The 19,411-nt window shown below is 26.9% G+C and overlaps 6 protein-coding genes and 2 non-coding genes across 8 annotated transcripts; 3 read left to right on the top strand and 5 right to left on the bottom strand.

Moving 5' to 3' along the window:
* Window positions 1-1,747: 1,747 nt before the first annotated feature.
* Window positions 1,748-12,119, top strand: LOC129618680 (lipoamide acyltransferase component of branched-chain alpha-keto acid dehydrogenase complex, mitochondrial). The gene is made up of 6 exons (XM_055533579.1): window positions 1,748-1,942; window positions 10,275-10,387; window positions 10,521-11,076; window positions 11,137-11,535; window positions 11,600-11,671; window positions 11,728-12,119. Exons 1-6 carry the CDS (start codon window positions 1,865-1,867, stop codon window positions 11,896-11,898), a joined length of 1,389 nt encoding a protein of 462 aa, XP_055389554.1. The 5' UTR covers window positions 1,748-1,864; the 3' UTR covers window positions 11,899-12,119.
* Window positions 7,069-7,712, bottom strand: LOC129618678 (uncharacterized). The gene has a single exon (XM_055533577.1). It carries the CDS (start codon window positions 7,700-7,702, stop codon window positions 7,085-7,087), a length of 618 nt encoding a protein of 205 aa, XP_055389552.1. The 5' UTR covers window positions 7,703-7,712; the 3' UTR covers window positions 7,069-7,084.
* Window positions 8,841-10,049, bottom strand: LOC129618679 (dynein axonemal light chain 1). Its single transcript, XM_055533578.1, has 2 exons — window positions 9,747-10,049; window positions 8,841-9,673 (listed from the first exon to the last, which is right to left on the bottom strand). The coding sequence occupies exons 1-2, from the start codon at window positions 10,008-10,010 to the stop codon at window positions 9,353-9,355; spliced, it is 585 nt and encodes a 194-aa protein (XP_055389553.1). The 5' UTR covers window positions 10,011-10,049; the 3' UTR covers window positions 8,841-9,352.
* Window positions 12,120-13,326: 1,207 nt separating the features above from the next.
* Window positions 13,327-15,193, top strand: LOC129619005 (EGF domain-specific O-linked N-acetylglucosamine transferase). Its single transcript, XM_055534051.1, has one exon. The coding sequence runs from the start codon at window positions 13,327-13,329 to the stop codon at window positions 14,920-14,922; it is 1,596 nt and encodes a 531-aa protein (XP_055390026.1). The 3' UTR covers window positions 14,923-15,193.
* A 56-nt stretch (window positions 15,194-15,249) lies between these two features.
* Trnav-uac (transfer RNA valine (anticodon UAC)) lies at window positions 15,250-15,322 on the top strand. Its single transcript has one exon. It is a non-coding gene; the product is annotated as a tRNA-Val (tRNA).
* A 208-nt stretch (window positions 15,323-15,530) lies between these two features.
* Window positions 15,531-15,602, bottom strand: Trnad-guc (transfer RNA aspartic acid (anticodon GUC)). Its single transcript has one exon. It is a non-coding gene; the product is annotated as a tRNA-Asp (tRNA).
* Window positions 15,603-16,512: 910 nt separating this feature from the next.
* Window positions 16,513-17,415, bottom strand: LOC129618839 (uncharacterized; the record flags this gene model as incomplete). Its single annotated transcript, XM_055533859.1, is given in 1 exon segment — window positions 16,513-17,415. A coding segment is annotated over 1 exon segment (903 nt), but the record flags the coding sequence as incomplete, so codon positions are not given.
* Window positions 17,416-17,572: 157 nt separating this feature from the next.
* LOC129618837 (PHD finger protein 7-like) lies at window positions 17,573-18,981 on the bottom strand. Its single transcript, XM_055533855.1, has 4 exons — window positions 18,762-18,981; window positions 18,595-18,696; window positions 18,126-18,517; window positions 17,573-18,072 (listed from the first exon to the last, which is right to left on the bottom strand). Exons 1-4 carry the CDS (start codon window positions 18,870-18,872, stop codon window positions 17,592-17,594), a joined length of 1,086 nt encoding a protein of 361 aa, XP_055389830.1. The 5' UTR covers window positions 18,873-18,981; the 3' UTR covers window positions 17,573-17,591.
* Window positions 18,982-19,411: the final 430 nt, after the last annotated feature.

Here is a 19,411-nt window from a genome sequence, read left to right on the forward strand (position 1 = left end):
TCTTATTCGAATTTTTTGGATGATCATTTTTATCTTCAAGATAAGCTATGTAAGCATAAAAACCAATAATCAAATTTACGACAACAACAGCCGCCAAGGTTGACCAGCAATTATTCTCAAAACCATCAATATGGTAATATTCGTCTAGCCAATGCTTTACAAGAAAAAACGCCGCAAAAGGTAATGTGAACATCATTATGCTGCATATTATTAACCAAAAATAAACTTTTCCTGTGCCTGATAAATCTGAGCTATCATAATTATTTGATTCATCTGTTTCCTTTAGAGTTGGTTCCATTTTTATTTTTCTAGTACATTTATCAATTTTTGCTATTTTAGAGTGACTTCTTTTGTTAAATATTGACACTACCCATTAATCATAATATTAAATATAGCAAATGAAAACTAATAAATTAAAAAACAATTTTTAATTTATTTTGAAAACTTAGATTTTGCAATTTGTAAACAAAAAAATGTCATGTGATAATAAAATAAAATTTTGTACTAGAGATGGGAAAAACGCTTTAACAACTGCAATATATTTTAAGCTTTATTAATAAATAAAATGAGCGTATTAAGAACACGTTCACACTTATTCTAGATGTACGTATGTTATGACACATTTTGTATTAATTTTTTAGAAATATAACTGGGCTTAAACACAACTTATGATTTATACTATAACACAACTTATAATTTATTCTAAGATTAATTTTTTTTCAAAAAAAAATTTATCTACTAAATGCGCTATTGCGTATTCAAATGCATGAAACATACGTAAGACTTTTGGGTATATTGTGCGCAAAATTTAACAAATTCGTTTTGTCTTAAGAAAGCCTTAACGTTTTAACTCCTTAAAAGCCGATTTTAAAATTTCTATTTTGTAATCAAATAAAAGTGAGTTCTTATTTATTTAAGACCTAATGTTTTTTGAAAATAATTTTGACATGTAAACTTGATCCTATATAAACTTGTTGCTCTAATTATCTAATTCTAAACTAAAGTACTTTTATTATGTTGTCAATATTTTTGCTAAATAGAATCAACAATATGACTAACAATATTATTAATATTTTTAGTCATATTGTTAAAGTATTTTTAAAAACCATAGCTGACTCCCACTAAGATGGATATGTGAGTGGGTATAATAAGCATTATTATTTTCCATAATTTCTAAACAGATAACATGAAAACTACATAGACTATTTTGGATTAGGCTGCGTTATGCGTAAGATACCTAGGGCAATTAAGTTTATATTCCTTAATTTTAAGTTACTGCTTATTTTTGTAAAAATCAACTCAAAATGTTTTTCGAAAAGGAGTTTATACTTTTAAATTTTATGTTTGCGCTTTACATATAACCACATCGATTCGATATCAGAAAAAAAAACAATAAAAAAATCAGAAAACAAATATATCTAAATCAGAATCAAAAATTCCAATACTCGTAGCTCATTTCGATCGCTCAATTTAAAATTTATGTATATGATAATATTTTGACACAAAGCTACGCATCATGCATTCATTTAGACCGGTTCCTCCATTGCGCCATAGCTTTTAAAAAACGCAAAATGGAGATCGCATACAATTAACGATCGTGATCATAATTTCAAAAAAGCTTTTATTCTGTTCTTATTCTTTTAGTAAATTGATAAACTTTGCTTCTTGTTCTATAAATTATAATCAGTGCCATTTAATTCGTCAATTTATTAAGAAAAAGAAAAAAAGCTTAGTTGACGTAAATAATAAAATTAATATTGTTTTTACCTCGTGTTTTATTGTTTTTAAAACACTAATATAAATTGCATTTATATATACAACATAAATTTTGTGTTATAATTAAATTTTATTTTTTATTTTTATTATGGCATTCAATTTAACTCGTGGTAGCACTCATATTTTAAAAAAATGTTTCCAAACAAAGTTCTTTAATTATAAAAATGTTAGTAGATACTTCTAAGTATACTTTATTAATTTTAGTATAATATCTATATAATTTTTGAAATTTATTATTTAAAACATATTGAAATTAAAATTTATTCGTATAGCAACTGAATAATGTAAAAATTAAAAAAAAATATTAATCGCAAAATGTACTTATGTATATACATTAGTTTATGTTTCATATTGGGAAGGCAAATTTAAGAAAGTTACATAATATATTTTAGTCTGGTGAGCAAATTAAACGAATATGCAAAAATATCTACACAAATACATAATACATTGTGTTTATATGAAAATACGTATTTAACATTATATATATCTACATACTTGTGTATACATATAAACAAACATGCTATTTGAAATTGTGTTCAAGTACAAATTGAAAAGAATTAAAATTTAAAAATAATATGTATGTACCTACATATATATATGTACATCTTTATTTTGAGCTTTAATTCTACAAAATAGATACATTTTTCTTTAAATGACACAACTGATAACAATATAAATATAAATTTATCTCAAATACATATATATTATATATGTATACATAACGTAATAATTGTCAAAATTGATAAGAGTTGGCCGGCTAAAATTTTTATAATTGTTTACAATAACAAACTCATCTGCGTGGCTGTTTACAATTCTAAGCAAAAAAGAATTTATGTATACGATTATATGAACAATAATCTGTTTACTTAATGTGTAGTGTGTAGTGTTTCTCTGTTATTGTTTTAATAAATAAACATTACGTACCTTATTAATAATGAGTTGAATTAGAATAGTAAAACGGTAAAACAGTAAAAATAATACAATATAACATTATTGTAATAGGAACAAAATAAATAATATCAGAATTGTTTGTGATGAAAAACAAGAGCGATGAACAATTTTCACTTATGATCACTGTAAAGGAAAAATTTGATTGCATTGAATGACTGGAACGATAGAAGTAAACAAATAGAAGTAAATAAATAGTAGTACTGTTTTGCAGTATACTTAAATATTTTATTTTTCAATGTTGTACATTATGTTAATTTAAATTTTTTAAATGAGTTAATCAAATTCAATAACAGGGTTTTCAATAAAAGTTTCGGAACTCGAAGCTATGGTTGGCTCTCTGGAGACCATAGTTTATTTTGAGCAAACAATTTTGTTGTTATAAGAGTGAAAAAATCGGTAAACAAATCACAAGTAAAATTTGCAGGCACTAAAATTGATTTTTTTTGTATAGTCTATTTTTCTTTGAAAGTGAAGGAAAAAACGTTCCAATCAAGACTGAATGTGGAGAGGTGGACATACATATATCGTTTTTTTGTGACTATCTGCTGAATTATGTAAAGTTAACCAACAAATACATAGTTTCAAATAGAGCAATACCACTTTGAAAAAATTACTTTATTGTATAAAAAGTTTAACGAATTAAGCATATCGTGATGTACTCCTTGTGGCTTGCAACTAGGAAATTAATATTCATTTCTGCATTCATTAGACAAAGGTCTCCAATATAGCATATAGTGAATGAAAATCAGGATTATCTGTTTCGTTATTTTTGTCGAACAATATTAATATACATAAGTAAATTTAACTGAATTCCAATTGATATGTACCAATTTATATAATGTATGTTCTTAGCTTCGTTTTTAATTGATTATTAATCATTCTTGGGTTAGATCTATGAAAAAAAATTTAATTTAAACAATTTCATTTTTTTCTACTTCGTAAAAATCGTTGTTTATTTTTGAAAATAATTTTTCTGAGATTATAAATTTAGGATAAATTCAATTACGTTTAAATTATTAAAAAATTTAATACACTTAAATATTTAATTATTATATATTAAAATATACATATATATTTAAAAAATTCTACCCCAAAATTGTCTATATTGATTCATATACACAATATTTTCAGTTTGAGGTTCTACTAATTTTAAAGGCTTTCTTTCTTGAGCTTGTAAATTAGCTGGCAGTCCAGATAATAAAACATTATCAGACCTATAATAAACTTTTTGTAATAATCCATTTGGCAATTGCACATAATAGAATCCATATTGTGGTAATACAACTGGATCTTGTTGAGCTGGTTGATCAGCATTGACATTATCGATATCATTTTCATTCGTTTCATCAATTTCGGTTTGATTTTTTGATGGTAAATATCTATTACTTGGCGGTAAATAAATTGGAGCTGATGTAGTTGGTGGTCCATATTTTACACTCGGTATATTTTTTTCAATTTTTTCTTCTTGAGGAAGTTCAAAAGATCTACCTTGTGGTTTCCAACCAAGTGGAGGATATGGTCCTTCTTCTTCTGTCATTGAAATAGTTGTAGTTTCTACAATATTTTCAGTCGTTGTGATTATTTCAGATGGTAAAGGAAATGCTCGACCAGGTCTAAATCCAGATTCAGGATATGGTGTTACATCTTCTGATGTTTTATTTAAATTAGTTGTAGAATTTGTTGATGATTGGCGTGGAAGTCTTTTACTTTCGAACGAGTATATCACATTTATGCATACGAATAAAATTAAACCCTTTGAGTATATCATTTTAAAAATAAAAAAAAAAATATTTGATTTTTAACCAGAACCGTAAAACTAAAACAAATATTTGGAACTAATTAAAAAATTTTTATTAAATCGATATTTATATTGAAAATTTATGCAGGAAGTTTTTCAGAAATGATCTAATTTGACATTGTTCACATTTAAAAAAAATTATTAAAACAAAAATATAAAGAATAGAATTATGACCTTTTTATTAATATTAATATATTAAAATGTGATTTGGCCTATTTATGATTTATTTAATTCTAATTCTGTTTTTGGGCATCGATTTTATTTAATTACACTATAAACAATTAAACAATAGAGCTTTATTGAGCCTATAATTACGTTTTCAATTTTAAAGTTCAATGAATTTATTGAATGTTAAAAATATAGTCACGTTTGCAATTTTATTCATATATTTTTATTCATAAAAATATGCATGTTTGTAAATGAGAATTTTATAAAATTATTTTACAATAATCATTATTGTAAAATTTAATTCACAAAAAATTAATATAAGTAGTGGCAAAAACATTTTCGTTACATTTTAATTAAAATTATGTACTCGATTGATTCATAAATGTGTCGTCACCTATTAAAGAATAATACATATAAAAAAATTACAATATAACATAATTTTTTTTTAAATTTAAATGTTTTAAATTAAGTGTTCGATACTTATTTGTGTATATTTGTATTAATTTTGATGTTTTTCGCAATTTTTCATCGTAATCATCACAAATAATCATGAACTTATTGTTCTAAGACCTTGAAGCCTGCGCTTCAGTTAAGGTGTTGTCACAAAACATATTATAATTTAACAAATTATATTTAATAATTTACTTTAAATTATCAACCAGTATTCTTTTCAAACAATTTTTTCTCAATTGCTTATAATTTAATAATATATCCGTCCTTTTAATTGTTATATTATACATAATATAATCTCGCTATTATATTAATATTGTTAGTCTCGTCTGCTAATCAATTAAAACTTTTGGTATAAATAGGTACCAACATATTTTTAACATTTAACGGACGGACCCGTAGATTTACGTTTTCTCTTTCTCTTTTTATGCACATTGGGTTTTCTCTTATGCACATTGTTATCTTTTCTTAATACTATTATTTAAAGTACTATCTGCCTGTTGTTCCTACGGCGTAGTTTTGATTTTAGGAAATATTTCTAAATAATTTTATAACGGTAAAAATGACAAGCAGCAAAGAGTTTTTAGTAAACTTATCGGGATGTGATGTTGAGTTTGGGAACCTTGATGAAGAAAGTGATGTTTCAAGTGATGAAAGCGAATTTTTATCTCCCAAGAAACAAAAAATTCAACGTAGATTATCGTCTTCAGAGAGTGAATTTGAAGATAGTGAATTAAATAGAAAAGAATGGACATCTCAAGACAAGTTAATGTCTCTAGAACCATTTCTTGGTTCTACTTGGGTACAACAAATACCCAATAATCCAACGTCTATTTCTGAGTGTGTTGAGTTATTTATAAAGGACGTGACTAGTAATATGAATATTTTTAAGTAATCATTTTTGATACGATATTACAGCATTATTACAGCCAAAATGAGATCACACTATTTTTACAATATAACATGTAAAGTGACAATAGATATTTGGACCATTCATAAGTTAGTATACATAAAAGTAATTTAATTTAATTAATTATATGTACTATAATTAATTAATTAATTTTTGTAATAGCTACAATAGCCTACTTATCACATTTAAAATTTTCTATATGTGATGATTTTATCGCAAGAATAAACTAATATCTCCAGCATATGTTAAGGTTATCTTAGGATTCAATTATTAAGGTCGATTTGTGGTAAATCGAAATATGTATTTCAAGATTTATCATGTCTTACTGTCAATTGAGAATCAATTGATATTACATTCATTCGATAATTCAATTAATGAATATTATAATCATTCGATACTACTTTCATTTAATAGTAAAATACTTATAGACAGTGATTAACTCTAATTTTCTAATGCTGTACAGTGATTTTAATACAATTTTTTAAGGAGTTGCCGTGTAATTCTTGTATCATTTCTTGTAATTTGATTTGTTGTTGTATACAGTTATATTGTTTCTATCTGATGTCAACCCATTTAAAAAATTTATTTACTTTTATCATTTAAATATGGCGTGTTGGAAATCACAAAGTTTGGATGAAATATGTATACCAAAGTACCATAATTTTCACTGAAAGAAATGCATATTATGTTGATTAGTCTAAGCTATAGCAATATTAATTTAGCATAAAAGAGAATTACAAAAAAAAGCATTAAATAAAGTTCAAATAAATTCTTCAATGGTTGGCAATTTTTCCGAAACGAAAAATTTTTTTTAGGTGTATGATAAGAAAACTCCGTTTTATTCGGAATAAAAAACATTAAATAATGCAAAATTAACTTTTTTTTATAAATATTTAAATAAAATTTACAAAATATTTTTATTTACTTGGTTATTGATTTATTTTTTTTTTTTTCAATAAAATAGGAAAATATAAGTGTAAAATATTAAGTATAAAATACAAAATCAACAATAATTTCTTTAAAATTTTCAATTAAAATCCTCTCACTAACGAAAATCCATTTACTGGATTTCGTCGTAATTTTTCAGATTTTTTAAAAGCTGATAACGGTTGAGCAACAATTTTTACGGGTGAATTTTCTGCTGGTGAAAATATTATCTTTTGTAAACTGCCATCTGATAGACGAACAAAATATGAACCATGTTTTGGTATTTCTCCATCATTAACAAGTGATGCAGCATCAATTGAAATAGAATCTGGATCCTCAATTTCAATATCATTAACATCTGGAGAATTAACAACAGGTGGTCCGTATGAGTTTGATGGTGGTCCATATTTTAAATTTGGTTGAATTTGTCGTTCTTCTATTTCTGTTGGTAAAAGAAAAGAACGTCCACTTGGTTTCCATCCGGATGGTTGATAAGGTCCACCTAATGATGGTTTATTTGAAGCTGTTGTTGTCGGTTCTGGTTCATTATTTGATAATGTTGTTATTTCTTCGGGTGTTGCTTGTGTTGTTGTAGTTAAAAGTTCTTGCCTTTCGAATTTTTGTTGAGATGTTCTTAAACGAGACGAAGATCTGAGTCTAGCTGCATTAGAATTTACTATGCTTAAAATTGCAATCAAAATAAAAATTTTTAAATTAAACATATTTGGGAACGGATTAAACAATTGAAATGTTCAAGTTTTTCTAAAAGAATAAATTTTTATAATTTTTGCATTTGACTTTTATAGTCAGTTAAAATTTGGTCAAAATTACTTTTTTCTTAATTAAAATGCTATGAACATTTATTGATTTTATAAGTTAAAAAGATTTTGTTTACTTAATATTATTGTTTTTGCTTTAAATTTGAAGAAGTTTACATACGTATTTTGTAGAACTTTAATATTATTGATATTATAGACGACCTTTTATTATTTTAAAAATTTTTGACATGTTTTAAAATTTATTTGAAAATTTATTCACTTTTTTTTTCTATTACTGTTTTGCTTCTTAAGTCTTTTTTTTTCTTTAATTTTCTTTTCCAAATTTTATTATTTGAATACCTATAGATTAAATTAAAACTTATTCAAGGGTCAAAGTCATGTTATTCATCAATAGAAAACAAAACAAAAAAACATAAAAGAATTACAAGTTTCTACTATCGGACCTGATACGAATTTTAAATAGAATTTTAGAATTGGTGAAGTAAAAACCAAATAATTAAAAATCGAAAGCAAAATATTATTGTATACATGCATAATATGCATATTATGTACACAGTATCACAAAAGTGGCTAATTATTTATTTGAAATTAAATTGTGGAATACATATAATATTTTCAGAGGAATATGGACTATGGGTAGTAATAATAAAAGGTGCAAATACAACTCAATGGTATATTTTACCTACATTAACATATACATAATTATAATTATCTTTTACCAACAAGGTTAATTAAATTTATCCATAGTATAGCTTATTCTCAAATAGAATAATAGTCAATATTTTTTGAATCAGCAACACGTATACATATTCATTAATTGAATGCATATTTCGTTTTGTAAGCTACGCTAAATATGAAAAATTAGGTATCATTTAGTTTTTGGCAATTTTGTGTAGTAAAATATACGTACTTGTACTTACTTAGCACGTATACATAAGTATAAACGCTATTTAATTTTCATAATGCATTTGAGATGAGTAAAGGATATAGAAAATATCAAGGATTTTCGAAAAAAAATTGGCTAATATAGGCAAATTATTGTGATAATGAATAATTTTCAAACTGAGGTGCACAATTTAGATTTTACATTAATATATAATATTAAATATACGTATAAATACACGTACATATTACTTCAAAAAAAGTTTGCGTTAGATTAGATTAGGCGGCCCCCCGAATGGTACAATGAGCTCATTTAGGCCGGCTCAGGTACCACCGAATCCTTCCACTTTCCCTCCATTAGAATAATCCCGAACTCCGTTCGCTAAGTCCGTAGCTCGCTGAAACAAGCAAGAACCAAGAAAATTCTATTTTCAGTCCGGCAGCGCCACACATTTCCTTCTTCACCGTTTCCTTCTCCTTTTTGTCATAGGCAGCTCCTACAGAAATCGTTCGTGGGGTGGACCATACTTCTGGTATGTCCGTCAATCAGACAACTCTAACAATAACAACAAAATACAATAAATGCTCTAATAAATGTTTTCATACGTGCATAATCATATATTTTTAAAATCTTGTAGCTACAAATAAAAAAATTAAAATATCTAAGAAAAGAAATTCATATACACATACATAAATATTTTAATATAAAATTTATTCTGGTTCTTTTACTAATATTATAGGTTCTTCATCTCTTACAACTGGTTCACCATCTAATTTTTTAATTGTTGGTAAACGTTTGATACATTCAGCACGGAATGAAGGCTCATCCATACCTTCTGTTAAAGGATTTCCAACTAAAAGAAGATCTTCTAATGTTGCGATTTCAATCAACTTATTGAATTCAGACCAATCTTTTAGTAAATTATTACTCATATATAAAACTTTAAGAACTTTTAAACAATTTAATCCTTTTAATTTTTCAATAAGATTGTAACTAAGCCAAAGTTCTTCTAGTGTTTCTGCTACAGATTCCTAAAAATATACATAATAATAAATTCATATTCTTTTCAGTAAAAAGTTTTTTTTTGCTGATGTTTTAACGAACCAAACCCGATATATTTTTAATATAATTTCTTGATAAAGATAAAATTCGCAAATTTTTCATGCCACTCAAACCATAAATTTTTTCTATCATATTAGTTGATAAACTGAGAAATTCACAATTGACTAAATTTCCTAAAGTGGCATCCATCTTTTCAATTGGTGGCCATTGAAATTGAAGATCAATTTCCTTAGCTTCTGCTGAATTTTGATGTGTACGATCCTCCCATCTTTTAAGAGCTTCTTTAATTGTTGTAGCTTTCGACATTTGTATAAGTAAATCGAAATTTTAAAATTACTGTGGCAAATATGTACATGTACTGATAATGAAATAAAATTATCGATCAAACTTACGTTTTATGTAATGACAACAGTATGATAAAATACTATATAAAAATTGAAGTAGTAAAGGTTGCTATGGGTTTATGCCGATTTTAAAATAAGTAATTTTAATAAATAAGTAAAAAATTATACAAATTTTTGAAATATATAATACTGCGAAAATGTTTCTTGAGAAATATCATATTTTTAGGTGGCACATTTAGACAAAAGGAATTTACATTTAAGTCCCATTTTACAAAGGATAATCTCATTTAATTTAAGTGACATTGGTGAAGGAATACGTGAAGTAACTGTCAAAGAATGGTAATTTAAATACCTGTATATTCTTATATGTATATATATATATATATGTAAATATATGCAAATCAATACACAAATATACGCAAATTAAGAATTATTGTGATTTTAATTTATGTGAATTAAATTTTTATTTTAGGTTTGTTAAGGTTGGTGATACCGTAGAACAATTTCAAAATATATGTGAAGTGCAATCTGATAAAGCTTCAGTTACTATAACTTCAAGATATGATGGAAAGATTGTCAAACTTTATCATAAAGTAGATGAAATTGCTTTAGTAGGACGACCACTTGTTGATTTTGATATTGATGATGAGGATCACGAAGGCTCAGAGTCTAGTGAAGAATCAAGTACAAGCGGTAGTGAATCTGATAAAGAAAAAGGCAGCTTAAGTGATACCGACCACCACCACCATCATCATCGTCATAAAATCTTAGCAACGCCCGCTGTACGTCGTATTGCCATGGAAAACAATGTTGATTTAAACAAAGTTCCTGCTACAGGAAAGTTAGGAAGGGTATTAAAAGGAGATATAATGGAATATTTGGGAATGGTACCTCAGGGAACAAACAAGCCTCATCCAACTTTGCTTCAAAAACAGCAAGTTGTTGGAACCCGTGTGCCGGCACCTGATCGTATTGAAGCTTTAAAAGGTGTTCGGAAGGTTATGTTAAAAACAATGTCAGAATCATTGGTAAGTTTTCCACTACATTTTTACATTATTTTTAACATCATAACTATAATTATTTTGCAGAAAATCCCACATTTCGCGTATTGTGACGAGATCAATATGAATAAACTAATTGATTTTCGGGACCAATTACAAGAGCTTGCCCAAGAGCGCGGTGTTCCTAAGCTAACATTTATGCCGTTTTTTGTTAAAGCTGCATCAGTCGGATTAACAAAGTTTCCAATTCTCAACAGCGTTCTGGACGTTGAAAATGAAAAAGTTATGCTTAAAGGTCCTCATAATATAAGTGTCGCCATTGCTACCCCGCAAGGTCTAGTTGTCCCCAACGTGAAAAACTGCCAAAGTAAAACAATTTTAGAAATAGCAAAAGATTTTAATGATCTTGTAGAAAGGGGTCGAACAGGACATTTACATCCTCCTGATTTTGCTGACGGAACATTTACTTTATCGAACATTGGAAATGTAAATTAAATTTAAAGAAATTTCGATATATAATTTTATTTAGTCACGTTTAAAATATTGTTAGGTTGGAGGTACTTATACCCATCCATGCATTATGCCACCTCAAGTTGCAATCGGAGCGATGGGGAAAACTCAGGCATATTATTTAAATTAGTTTTTAATTCTTTACAGAAATAAATGATTGTTTTGTAGGTTCTCCCACGGTTTGGAGCTAATGATGAAATAGTTAAAGTAAATATAATGAACATTAGCTGGTGTGCTGATCATCGTGTAATCGATGGTGTTACTATGGCTAATTTCTCTAATACTTGGAAGAAATATTTAGAAAACCCAGCTCTATTTCTATTAACAGATGAGCAATAACTTCTTTATTATGTTTATTTTTCAAATTACAGGAATTTTTAACAAATTAATTATTTTTATGTGAAAAACATAAAATGAATCAAATTCATAGATATAAGGCTGTTATAATGCATTTATAATGTTAAGATGATTTTATATTGCAAATGTAAATGAATTCAAATACATAATATGTTCATACATGCATATTAAGTATTTAGCTGAAATTGTAAAAAAAAACAAATTTTTTATAGCTAAAATAGATAGTGATCTACTTACATATTACTTACATAATATGTAAGTAGATCTTATATGTAAGTATGAAAGTAGATCTACTTATATGTATATTTTTTCGAATGGGTATTTTTATATTCATTTTTTCTTTCTAAATACATATTATGTACATAAGACTTTTGTTTTATTTTTATAAGTATCAATTAGGTCCAGCTCAGAACAATTCTTTAAAAGTCAATGATTTGTAAGACACAAACCCGTATTGTTGCCTGCAAATAATAAGTCTGTCTGGGTCTGGGGTAAAATTTGCAAAAAGTTTAACAATTGAAACAATGACGAATTTTCTCACAAAAAGAAAAAAAATATGAAACTTAGAAAAAACCTTGTATGATCCCATTTTGGTTATTTTATTATAGTTTTAATTGAAAAAGAGAATGTCATCACTTTCTTTCATTTTTATTCAAAAAGTATTATCCCAGACAGTTTGCATGCAAAAATTTTATGTAGTTTTTAAAAGTTTTTCAAAACTTGCTTATCCCAGACAGATCTAATTTTATCTAGTTTTATTTGGCGTTTGCCTTGTTTACCGATCTAAGCGAACGGTTATTTTTACTAAAAACATTTTTATGTTACACGTACATGGGGTCCTATCGTATATTGCTATATTTGCAAATATGCATACACATTTAGAAAGTGACACCACGCAGCGTACAAAACACGCATACGTATGCGTATGCGTAAGCAGTAAATTTGCTTTTATTTGTTACTTGCGCGTATTTTTTTTGACATCTGCATTGATCGTCCAATGTTGTATTTTGTTTGCGATATGCTTAATTATGTGTATCATACAATTTTATGTTTTATTTTTCGAAAACTTTTATAAAGAAAAATTGCGTTACTTTTAAAAATAAAGTCTTTTTAAAAATAAGTGCAAAGATTCTTTCAAAGAAAATCTTTAGAAAAATTTTTGCAAAATTTTTAGGCAATTTGTTTTTTCAAACAAATCAGACTTTATATATATTATATTCGTTAAGTCAAGTAAAATAAACTCATCGAACAATGTACGTGTAAACTTTCCTTTATCTTTTTTTTTCAGTTTTATGAACAAAACAAGGTGCTATATATTTGTTTAGTGTTTTTTTTTATAAATTTGTGGTTATGTTATCTGTTTTCTGCCAACAAAATACATACATATTTAGTTTGCACTTGTACTTGACAATGAAAAGCTTTACTCATAGTATATTGTTTTTATTTATTTTTTATATTAAATTTACACTTGTTTTTAATTCTTATAATTTAAATTTGCCTTTAAGTCATGTTCAGTACTATTTTAACAGTTTTCCGGAAGAGAAAAATAAGTGTTTACACGACAGTGATTGTATTTATAAAGATTATTTAAATCATAAATATGGGAACTATAATGAAAAAGCATGTTGGGGATACGAAAAAAATTGTGATGTTAAAGAAAGATTTTCTTCACCAAAGTGCCAGTCAAAATTTAAAATTGAAGGAAAAACTGCATCGGAAATATTTTACCAACAAGCTGATTTTGGTTATGTTAAAGAACAGATTAATGAATTAACTACAATCTGTAGTGCGCGCAATGAAAGTGATTCATTTCTTGAATGTTCGAAATACCTCAGATTTTGTAAGGGTAAAAATATTTACATTGATTTAAGTGACATATCTAGAAACGGAAAACCTTTTCGATATAAAACCGACGTTTTGAAGTATGGACAAATAGGTGGTCATTGCAATCTTGAAAAACAAAAGTTAGATAAAGAAATCGATCAGTTAGGAGCATTGCAATCTTGGGCACCAGAATTGAGATTTTTTAAAAGTACAGAATTACCTTTAAATGAAGAGGAATGTGATCTTATAATAGATAAACCTACTATTTTAATGAAGCTAGACGCTCAGTCAAATATGTACCATCATTTCTGTGATTTTTTTAACTTATACTTATCTTTACATGTTAATCAAACATTCTCAAGTTTATATACAAAGGATGTACAAATTTTGCTATGGGAGACGTACGATTATTATGGTCCATTTGGAGAAACATTTAATGCATTTTCTGATAATTCAATATGGACTTTGAAGGACCTAAGCAGACAAAAGATTTGTTTTAGATCACTATTAATGCCTTTATTACCTCGCATGATTTTTGGATTATATTATAACACTCCAATAGTAAATAATTGCCGCAACAGTGGTTTATTTAAAGCCTTTTCCGAATTCATCTTATATAGGCTAAAGATACCCTTAGAGCTATCCATCAGTCCACCAAAAATTCGAATAACATTTGTTATACGAAAAACTAAATATCGGCGAGTACTTAATGAAAATGAATTAATAAAAGCTTTGAGAGACGATTTAAATTATGTTGTTAAAGCGGTATCATTTGAGGCTATAACTAGTTTTACAACTCAATTAGAAGTAGTGCGAAATACTGATATTTTAATAGGAATGCACGGAGCTGGTCTTACTCATTTATTGTTCTTACCAGATTGGGCAACTATTTTTGAATTATATAATTGTGGAGACCCAAATTGTTATAAAGATTTGGCAAGGTTAAGAGGCATCAATTATGCTACTTGGGAGGATAATTCCAAATTATATCCTGAAGATGAGGGATCTCATCCTGATGGTGGAGCTCATGAAAAATTTACGAATTACAAATTTGATAAGAAAGAGTTTTTACGGATTGTTGTAAAGGCAGTGCAAGAAGTAAAAAATCATGAGTCGTACAAGGAGTTTATTAAAAAACCACGTATTGAAAATTCACTTGAAGCCAATAAATACGAACTATAATCACTTTTAAATGCATAGGCAATTAAAAGTATAAAAGTGTATAAACATCTGCTTGTATAGTGGATAAGTGCGTTTTTTAATATCATATTATGAATAACATTATGTATGTAGGTACCCTACATAAAATGAAATAATACTAACAGTGCCTAATATTTATTGCAATCTTTCAACTTGTATTAATTATCATCCTAATGGTTTTTGCAAGCATGATTAATAAATAATAATATTTACTAAAAATCTTTTGTGAATAATACAATAAATTTGTTTTTAACTAACAGAAAATGCCTTGTTAATTTAAAACCATTATTAGACAAGATTTGAATATATGGTTCCATAGTGTAGCGGTTATCACGTCTGCTTTACACGCAGAAGGTCTCCAGTTCGATCCTGGATGGAACCAGAGGTTTTTTTTTTAAGCATGGCTAGTTTTATTTTTTCATTTTAAATAAATATAAAATTTGTTTTTACATATACGCAATGTAGTAGAGATGATGAAATTAATTGCGTCTTGTCATAAAAAATATTAAAGTGTCCATTATTATTAAATTTTACATTTACAATCTTGTGATTTGTAATATGTAGAGGAGCTAGAGAGTAAAAAAATTTGCCTCCCCGGCGGGGAATCGAACCCCGGTCTCCCGCGTGACAGGCGGGGATACTAACCACTATACTACCGAGGACTTATAAATTAATAGGCAAAATTCAAAAATAAACTTTTTAGGTGCTTTCTTTCATAAAAATATACCTTAGATTTTTAAGGGGTTTTTTAATTTCACATTATTCATTGAATTTTTTAATGAAAACATTAAAGGGCTAACGAAAAGTATTTATAGCGATAAAATTGATGAAAAATAGTAGAAACACAAAAAGAGCCATAACAATCTTTTATTGTACACTTACGAATATGCTAATATTTAGGAATATATGTACTAAGATTTGTAATTGTCTTCAATATGGCACACGTTTTCACATAAATATTTTACTGTCTCTTTCCAAATTAAAATATTTATTTTATTTTTTTTTATAATTTTTAAGTACTTTTTAAAAATTGAGTAAAACTGCAATTTTCTTCCGTAGTACTACTGCTTAGATTTAACGAACTCGTTGAATTTATAGATTTTTTGGTTTGACTTAATTGAACGTGCTTTATAATAAGATTATAGTTGAACTGGAAAATCGAAAATTTTATAAACTACATAATACAATTTTTAATACATAATAGTGTTTAATGTATATTGTCAGAAAAGTTGAATGAAAATTTTTACATGTTGCATAATACATAATTTAAAAAATATTTTAATACATTAAAATTGAATAAGAGCGAAACAAAATCAATTATCAATTTTTCCAACATATTTATTTACTTCGATGAAAAATTAACTCTTATTCTTTTTTTTTGTAAAAACTTAAATTATTGAGAAAAACCCGCTTTCCGCAAAAACTTCTTAAACTAATATTAAAAATTAAAATTTTTTTGTTTGATCCTAATTTTTTTTAATTTTCTTTGTCAGCATCCATTCATATTTTTAATTGAAATTGTATGTTTAGAAAATGTCATTATGTAAAATTAAACCATACATACATATACATATTTAAAATTTGTGACGATAATATTAAGTATTGATAAATATAATACTAATTCAGAATTAAAATACTTTTTTAGTTTTTTGTTTCAATTCTAATTGTGCAACCAGAGTTTTTTGACTTTCGAAATTTAGCGTATTTAGACCTTATTTTAAGGTTAATTGGTGTTAATTTATTTTTCAAATTTTTTCTAAGAACGCTTTTATTACGAGTGAAGTTTCGTTCTGCAAAAGATGAAGTTGATGAATCACTATCCGGATCCCTAATACATAAATATTTTCTTTGCTCGGTTTGATGAATATTTACATTTTTATTTATATTTTGATTTCGACTTCTTGGCGTAAAACCTATATCGTCAGTCTCTTTTGAATTAAGATCGTTATATTTATCATAATGGTTAGTTTTCAATGTATGAGTATCAACCAAACATATTTTTTTTTGTTCTGATGATCGTCCTTTATTTTCATTATTTTTTAAAAAGTTTTTGTTGTTATATTCATATAAATTTTGTTTCAAGCAAACTCGGTCTCGTTGCGAAGAACAATTCTTAAATATTTCTTCATTGCTTGAAAATATTCTTCTTCCGCGAAACTTTTTTGAGTGTTTGCAATTTTTTTCAAATTGGTTACGAGAATTTGATGCGGGTTGATCAAAATAGTCTATGGAATCAAAAGAAGATTTTTTATATTTTACGTTATCAGGATTTGAAGACGATGGAAAACTGTTGTCCGTTAGATCATTCTTATGAGTTCCTTTTTTATTACTGCATTCCGTAACTTTCTCGCTTGTTTTACATCCTTTGTTCTTTATATCTTTCGTTAGGCAATTGCATATTTTGTTTTTCCAAATATTTTCATTTGGCATATCGTTGTTTGCAGTTTTTTTCTCCTTACAATTTTTATACTTCATAGTTTTTGAATTACCTTTCAATTCAAAACTACAATCGCTTTCTAATCCAAGTGTAGATGTTTTAAACTTTTTAACTTTCTTCTTTTCCAATAGTTCAGAACAATTGTCAGGACTTTCAATTCTAAAAATGGAAAAACATCAACTTTGCGATATTATTTGCGAACAAAATAATTGATTTACCTTTTTTGACGTTTTCGATTACGCCTTTTTCCCTTTTTTTCTACACTATCATTTCTGTTACACAACACAAAATCTTCTGAAAAATAATTTGAAGAAATTTGATTCACTTGTTTGTCTTCGTCTGTTAAGTTTTCGTCGCTGTCGAGTGAGTCTTCAATATTTATTACATCATTTTCAAAATTATTTTTGTTAATTACAACAATACCCGAATCCTTTGAATATTCATGTAAATTCAGTTTATTTACCATGTCAGAACATTCTAAACATAAATATTTTTCATCTGACATTTTCCAATTTCCAACATGACAAAATTTGTGTATAGCTTTACCTCCGCATATTTGGCATAAAAGAAATTTAAATAACTCGTCGTTAGTAAAATTTCTTCCAGATTTACAAGCACATTGACGAGCAGAACATTCACTGGGACGAACTAGAAGGTCTTCAAAAGCACCCGGCTCCAATTCCCAATCTGCATCCCTAATAAAAAAAATAAATTAAAAAAAATATAAATTCATTTATAAATTACATACTTTTGAGGAATAAAAATTCCTGATTTAGGGATTTCTCTAGAAAATATAGAAGTGTCATTGCAAAGAGGACATTTGAAAAAATATCCTGCTTTGTTAGCAAATTCTTGAAGGCACCATTTGTGGAACCAACCATTCTTACAACAGGGTGTTGATATAGCCATCGTTTGTGGTTCATTTCTTGAGAAACTTTCCCAACAAATAGAACAAGCTTCTTTGGAGCTCTTTTTGTATTTTTTTGGATTATCAGCATGTTGGTGACAAAATGATGGGAATGTATCGAGAAAATGGTTTTGGGCACCATTGTTAATCCCACAAATAAAATGGAAGTTATTTTTACATTTCGCTTCGCAACACGAAATATTTGCTCCTTTTTCTTTACAATATATGCACATCTATGAAAAAATGATGTTTAAAGTATTTTTTACCGTTTTAGTAGGCTTCTTCACATGCCCTTTAAATCATTTTTTACCTTTTGTTTTATACGTCTTTTTTCCGCTTGTATATCCATAGGTAAAAATCCTAATATACCTTCGTCATCATCTCCTTCTTGGGCTAGGCCAGTAGATAAAAGCTAAAAAATTTCGTTCCTACATCATTTAAATTTTTTATTTAACTTATTCTTTAGCTTATAATTACCAAACAAAAATAATGAACTTTCAGTTTATTCTTGACATAAAACTTTCCATATTTTAACTCATTTTTTTTTTGGGATTGGCATAAATCACATTTTAATTTATCTTCTGCCATTTTAAATTCTAATTTACTTTGTTTATTTAAAATATAATGATTTATTTTAAGTGTTCAATGTTTTTTTAAATTACATGTACTTTCAAACCGTCAGAGACAAAATATTAAAATAGTGCCAAATTCATATTAAAAAGTTGAATATTTAAAATGACAATAATTGACAATTTACAACTCTATTACTGCATCTGTTCAACTGTTTCAAAACAATTAGACGTATGTTGATCAGGTTAACACACAGCAATTCTTGCTGTAGAACTGAAACTTTCCCCTTTTGCATAGATATACCAGCAGCAAAAATATTTTTCATATAGGTACAAATTTTAAGAAATATTAAGAAATTAAGTTTATTATTTCTTGATTTTAAAAGATTTATTCAAAGAACTTTTAAAAAAAATGCTTATCCTATTTGTATGAGTAACATCGTAATTTAGATAATCCGTTGTTGTATAATTTTTTAAGTTGCTGGTAGGTAATTTGCAGGTTCATATTTTTTTAAAATCAAAAACAAGAAATTTGAAATCCCGGTTGTATAAAAAATG

Source organism: Condylostylus longicornis, unplaced genomic scaffold (genome assembly GCF_029603195.1).
Source record: "Condylostylus longicornis isolate FDR11 unplaced genomic scaffold, ASM2960319v2 ptg000010l, whole genome shotgun sequence".
In the NCBI taxonomy this organism is placed as follows: Eukaryota; Metazoa; Arthropoda; class Insecta; order Diptera; family Dolichopodidae; genus Condylostylus; species Condylostylus longicornis.

Bases quoted from the DNA above. Each gene is read 5' to 3' on its own strand.
- LOC129618680 (XM_055533579.1), top strand. From the start codon at position 1,865: ATGGCATTCAATTTAACTCGTGGTAGCACTCATATTTTAAAAAAATGT. The intron at 11,536-11,599 runs GTAAATTAAATT...AAATATTGTTAG, and splicing joins CTTTATCGAACATTGGAAAT to GTTGGAGGTACTTATACCCA. The intron at 11,672-11,727 runs GCATATTATTTA...ATTGTTTTGTAG, and splicing joins GAGCGATGGGGAAAACTCAG to GTTCTCCCACGGTTTGGAGC.
- LOC129618678 (XM_055533577.1), bottom strand. From the start codon at position 7,702: ATGTTTAATTTAAAAATTTTTATTTTGATTGCAATTTTAAGCATAGTA.
- LOC129618679 (XM_055533578.1), bottom strand. From the start codon at position 10,010: ATGTCGAAAGCTACAACAATTAAAGAAGCTCTTAAAAGATGGGAGGAT. The intron at 9,674-9,746 runs GTTCGTTAAAAC...GTATATTTTTAG, and splicing joins TTAAAAATATATCGGGTTTG to GAATCTGTAGCAGAAACACT.
- LOC129619005 (XM_055534051.1), top strand. From the start codon at position 13,327: ATGAAAAGCTTTACTCATAGTATATTGTTTTTATTTATTTTTTATATT.
- LOC129618837 (XM_055533855.1), bottom strand. From the start codon at position 18,872: ATGGCAGAAGATAAATTAAAATGTGATTTATGCCAATCCCAAAAAAAA. The intron at 18,697-18,761 runs GTAATTATAAGC...GAAATTTTTTAG, and splicing joins AAGTTCATTATTTTTGTTTG to CTTTTATCTACTGGCCTAGC. The intron at 18,073-18,125 runs GTATGTAATTTA...TTTTTTTATTAG, and splicing joins GGAATTTTTATTCCTCAAAA to GGATGCAGATTGGGAATTGG.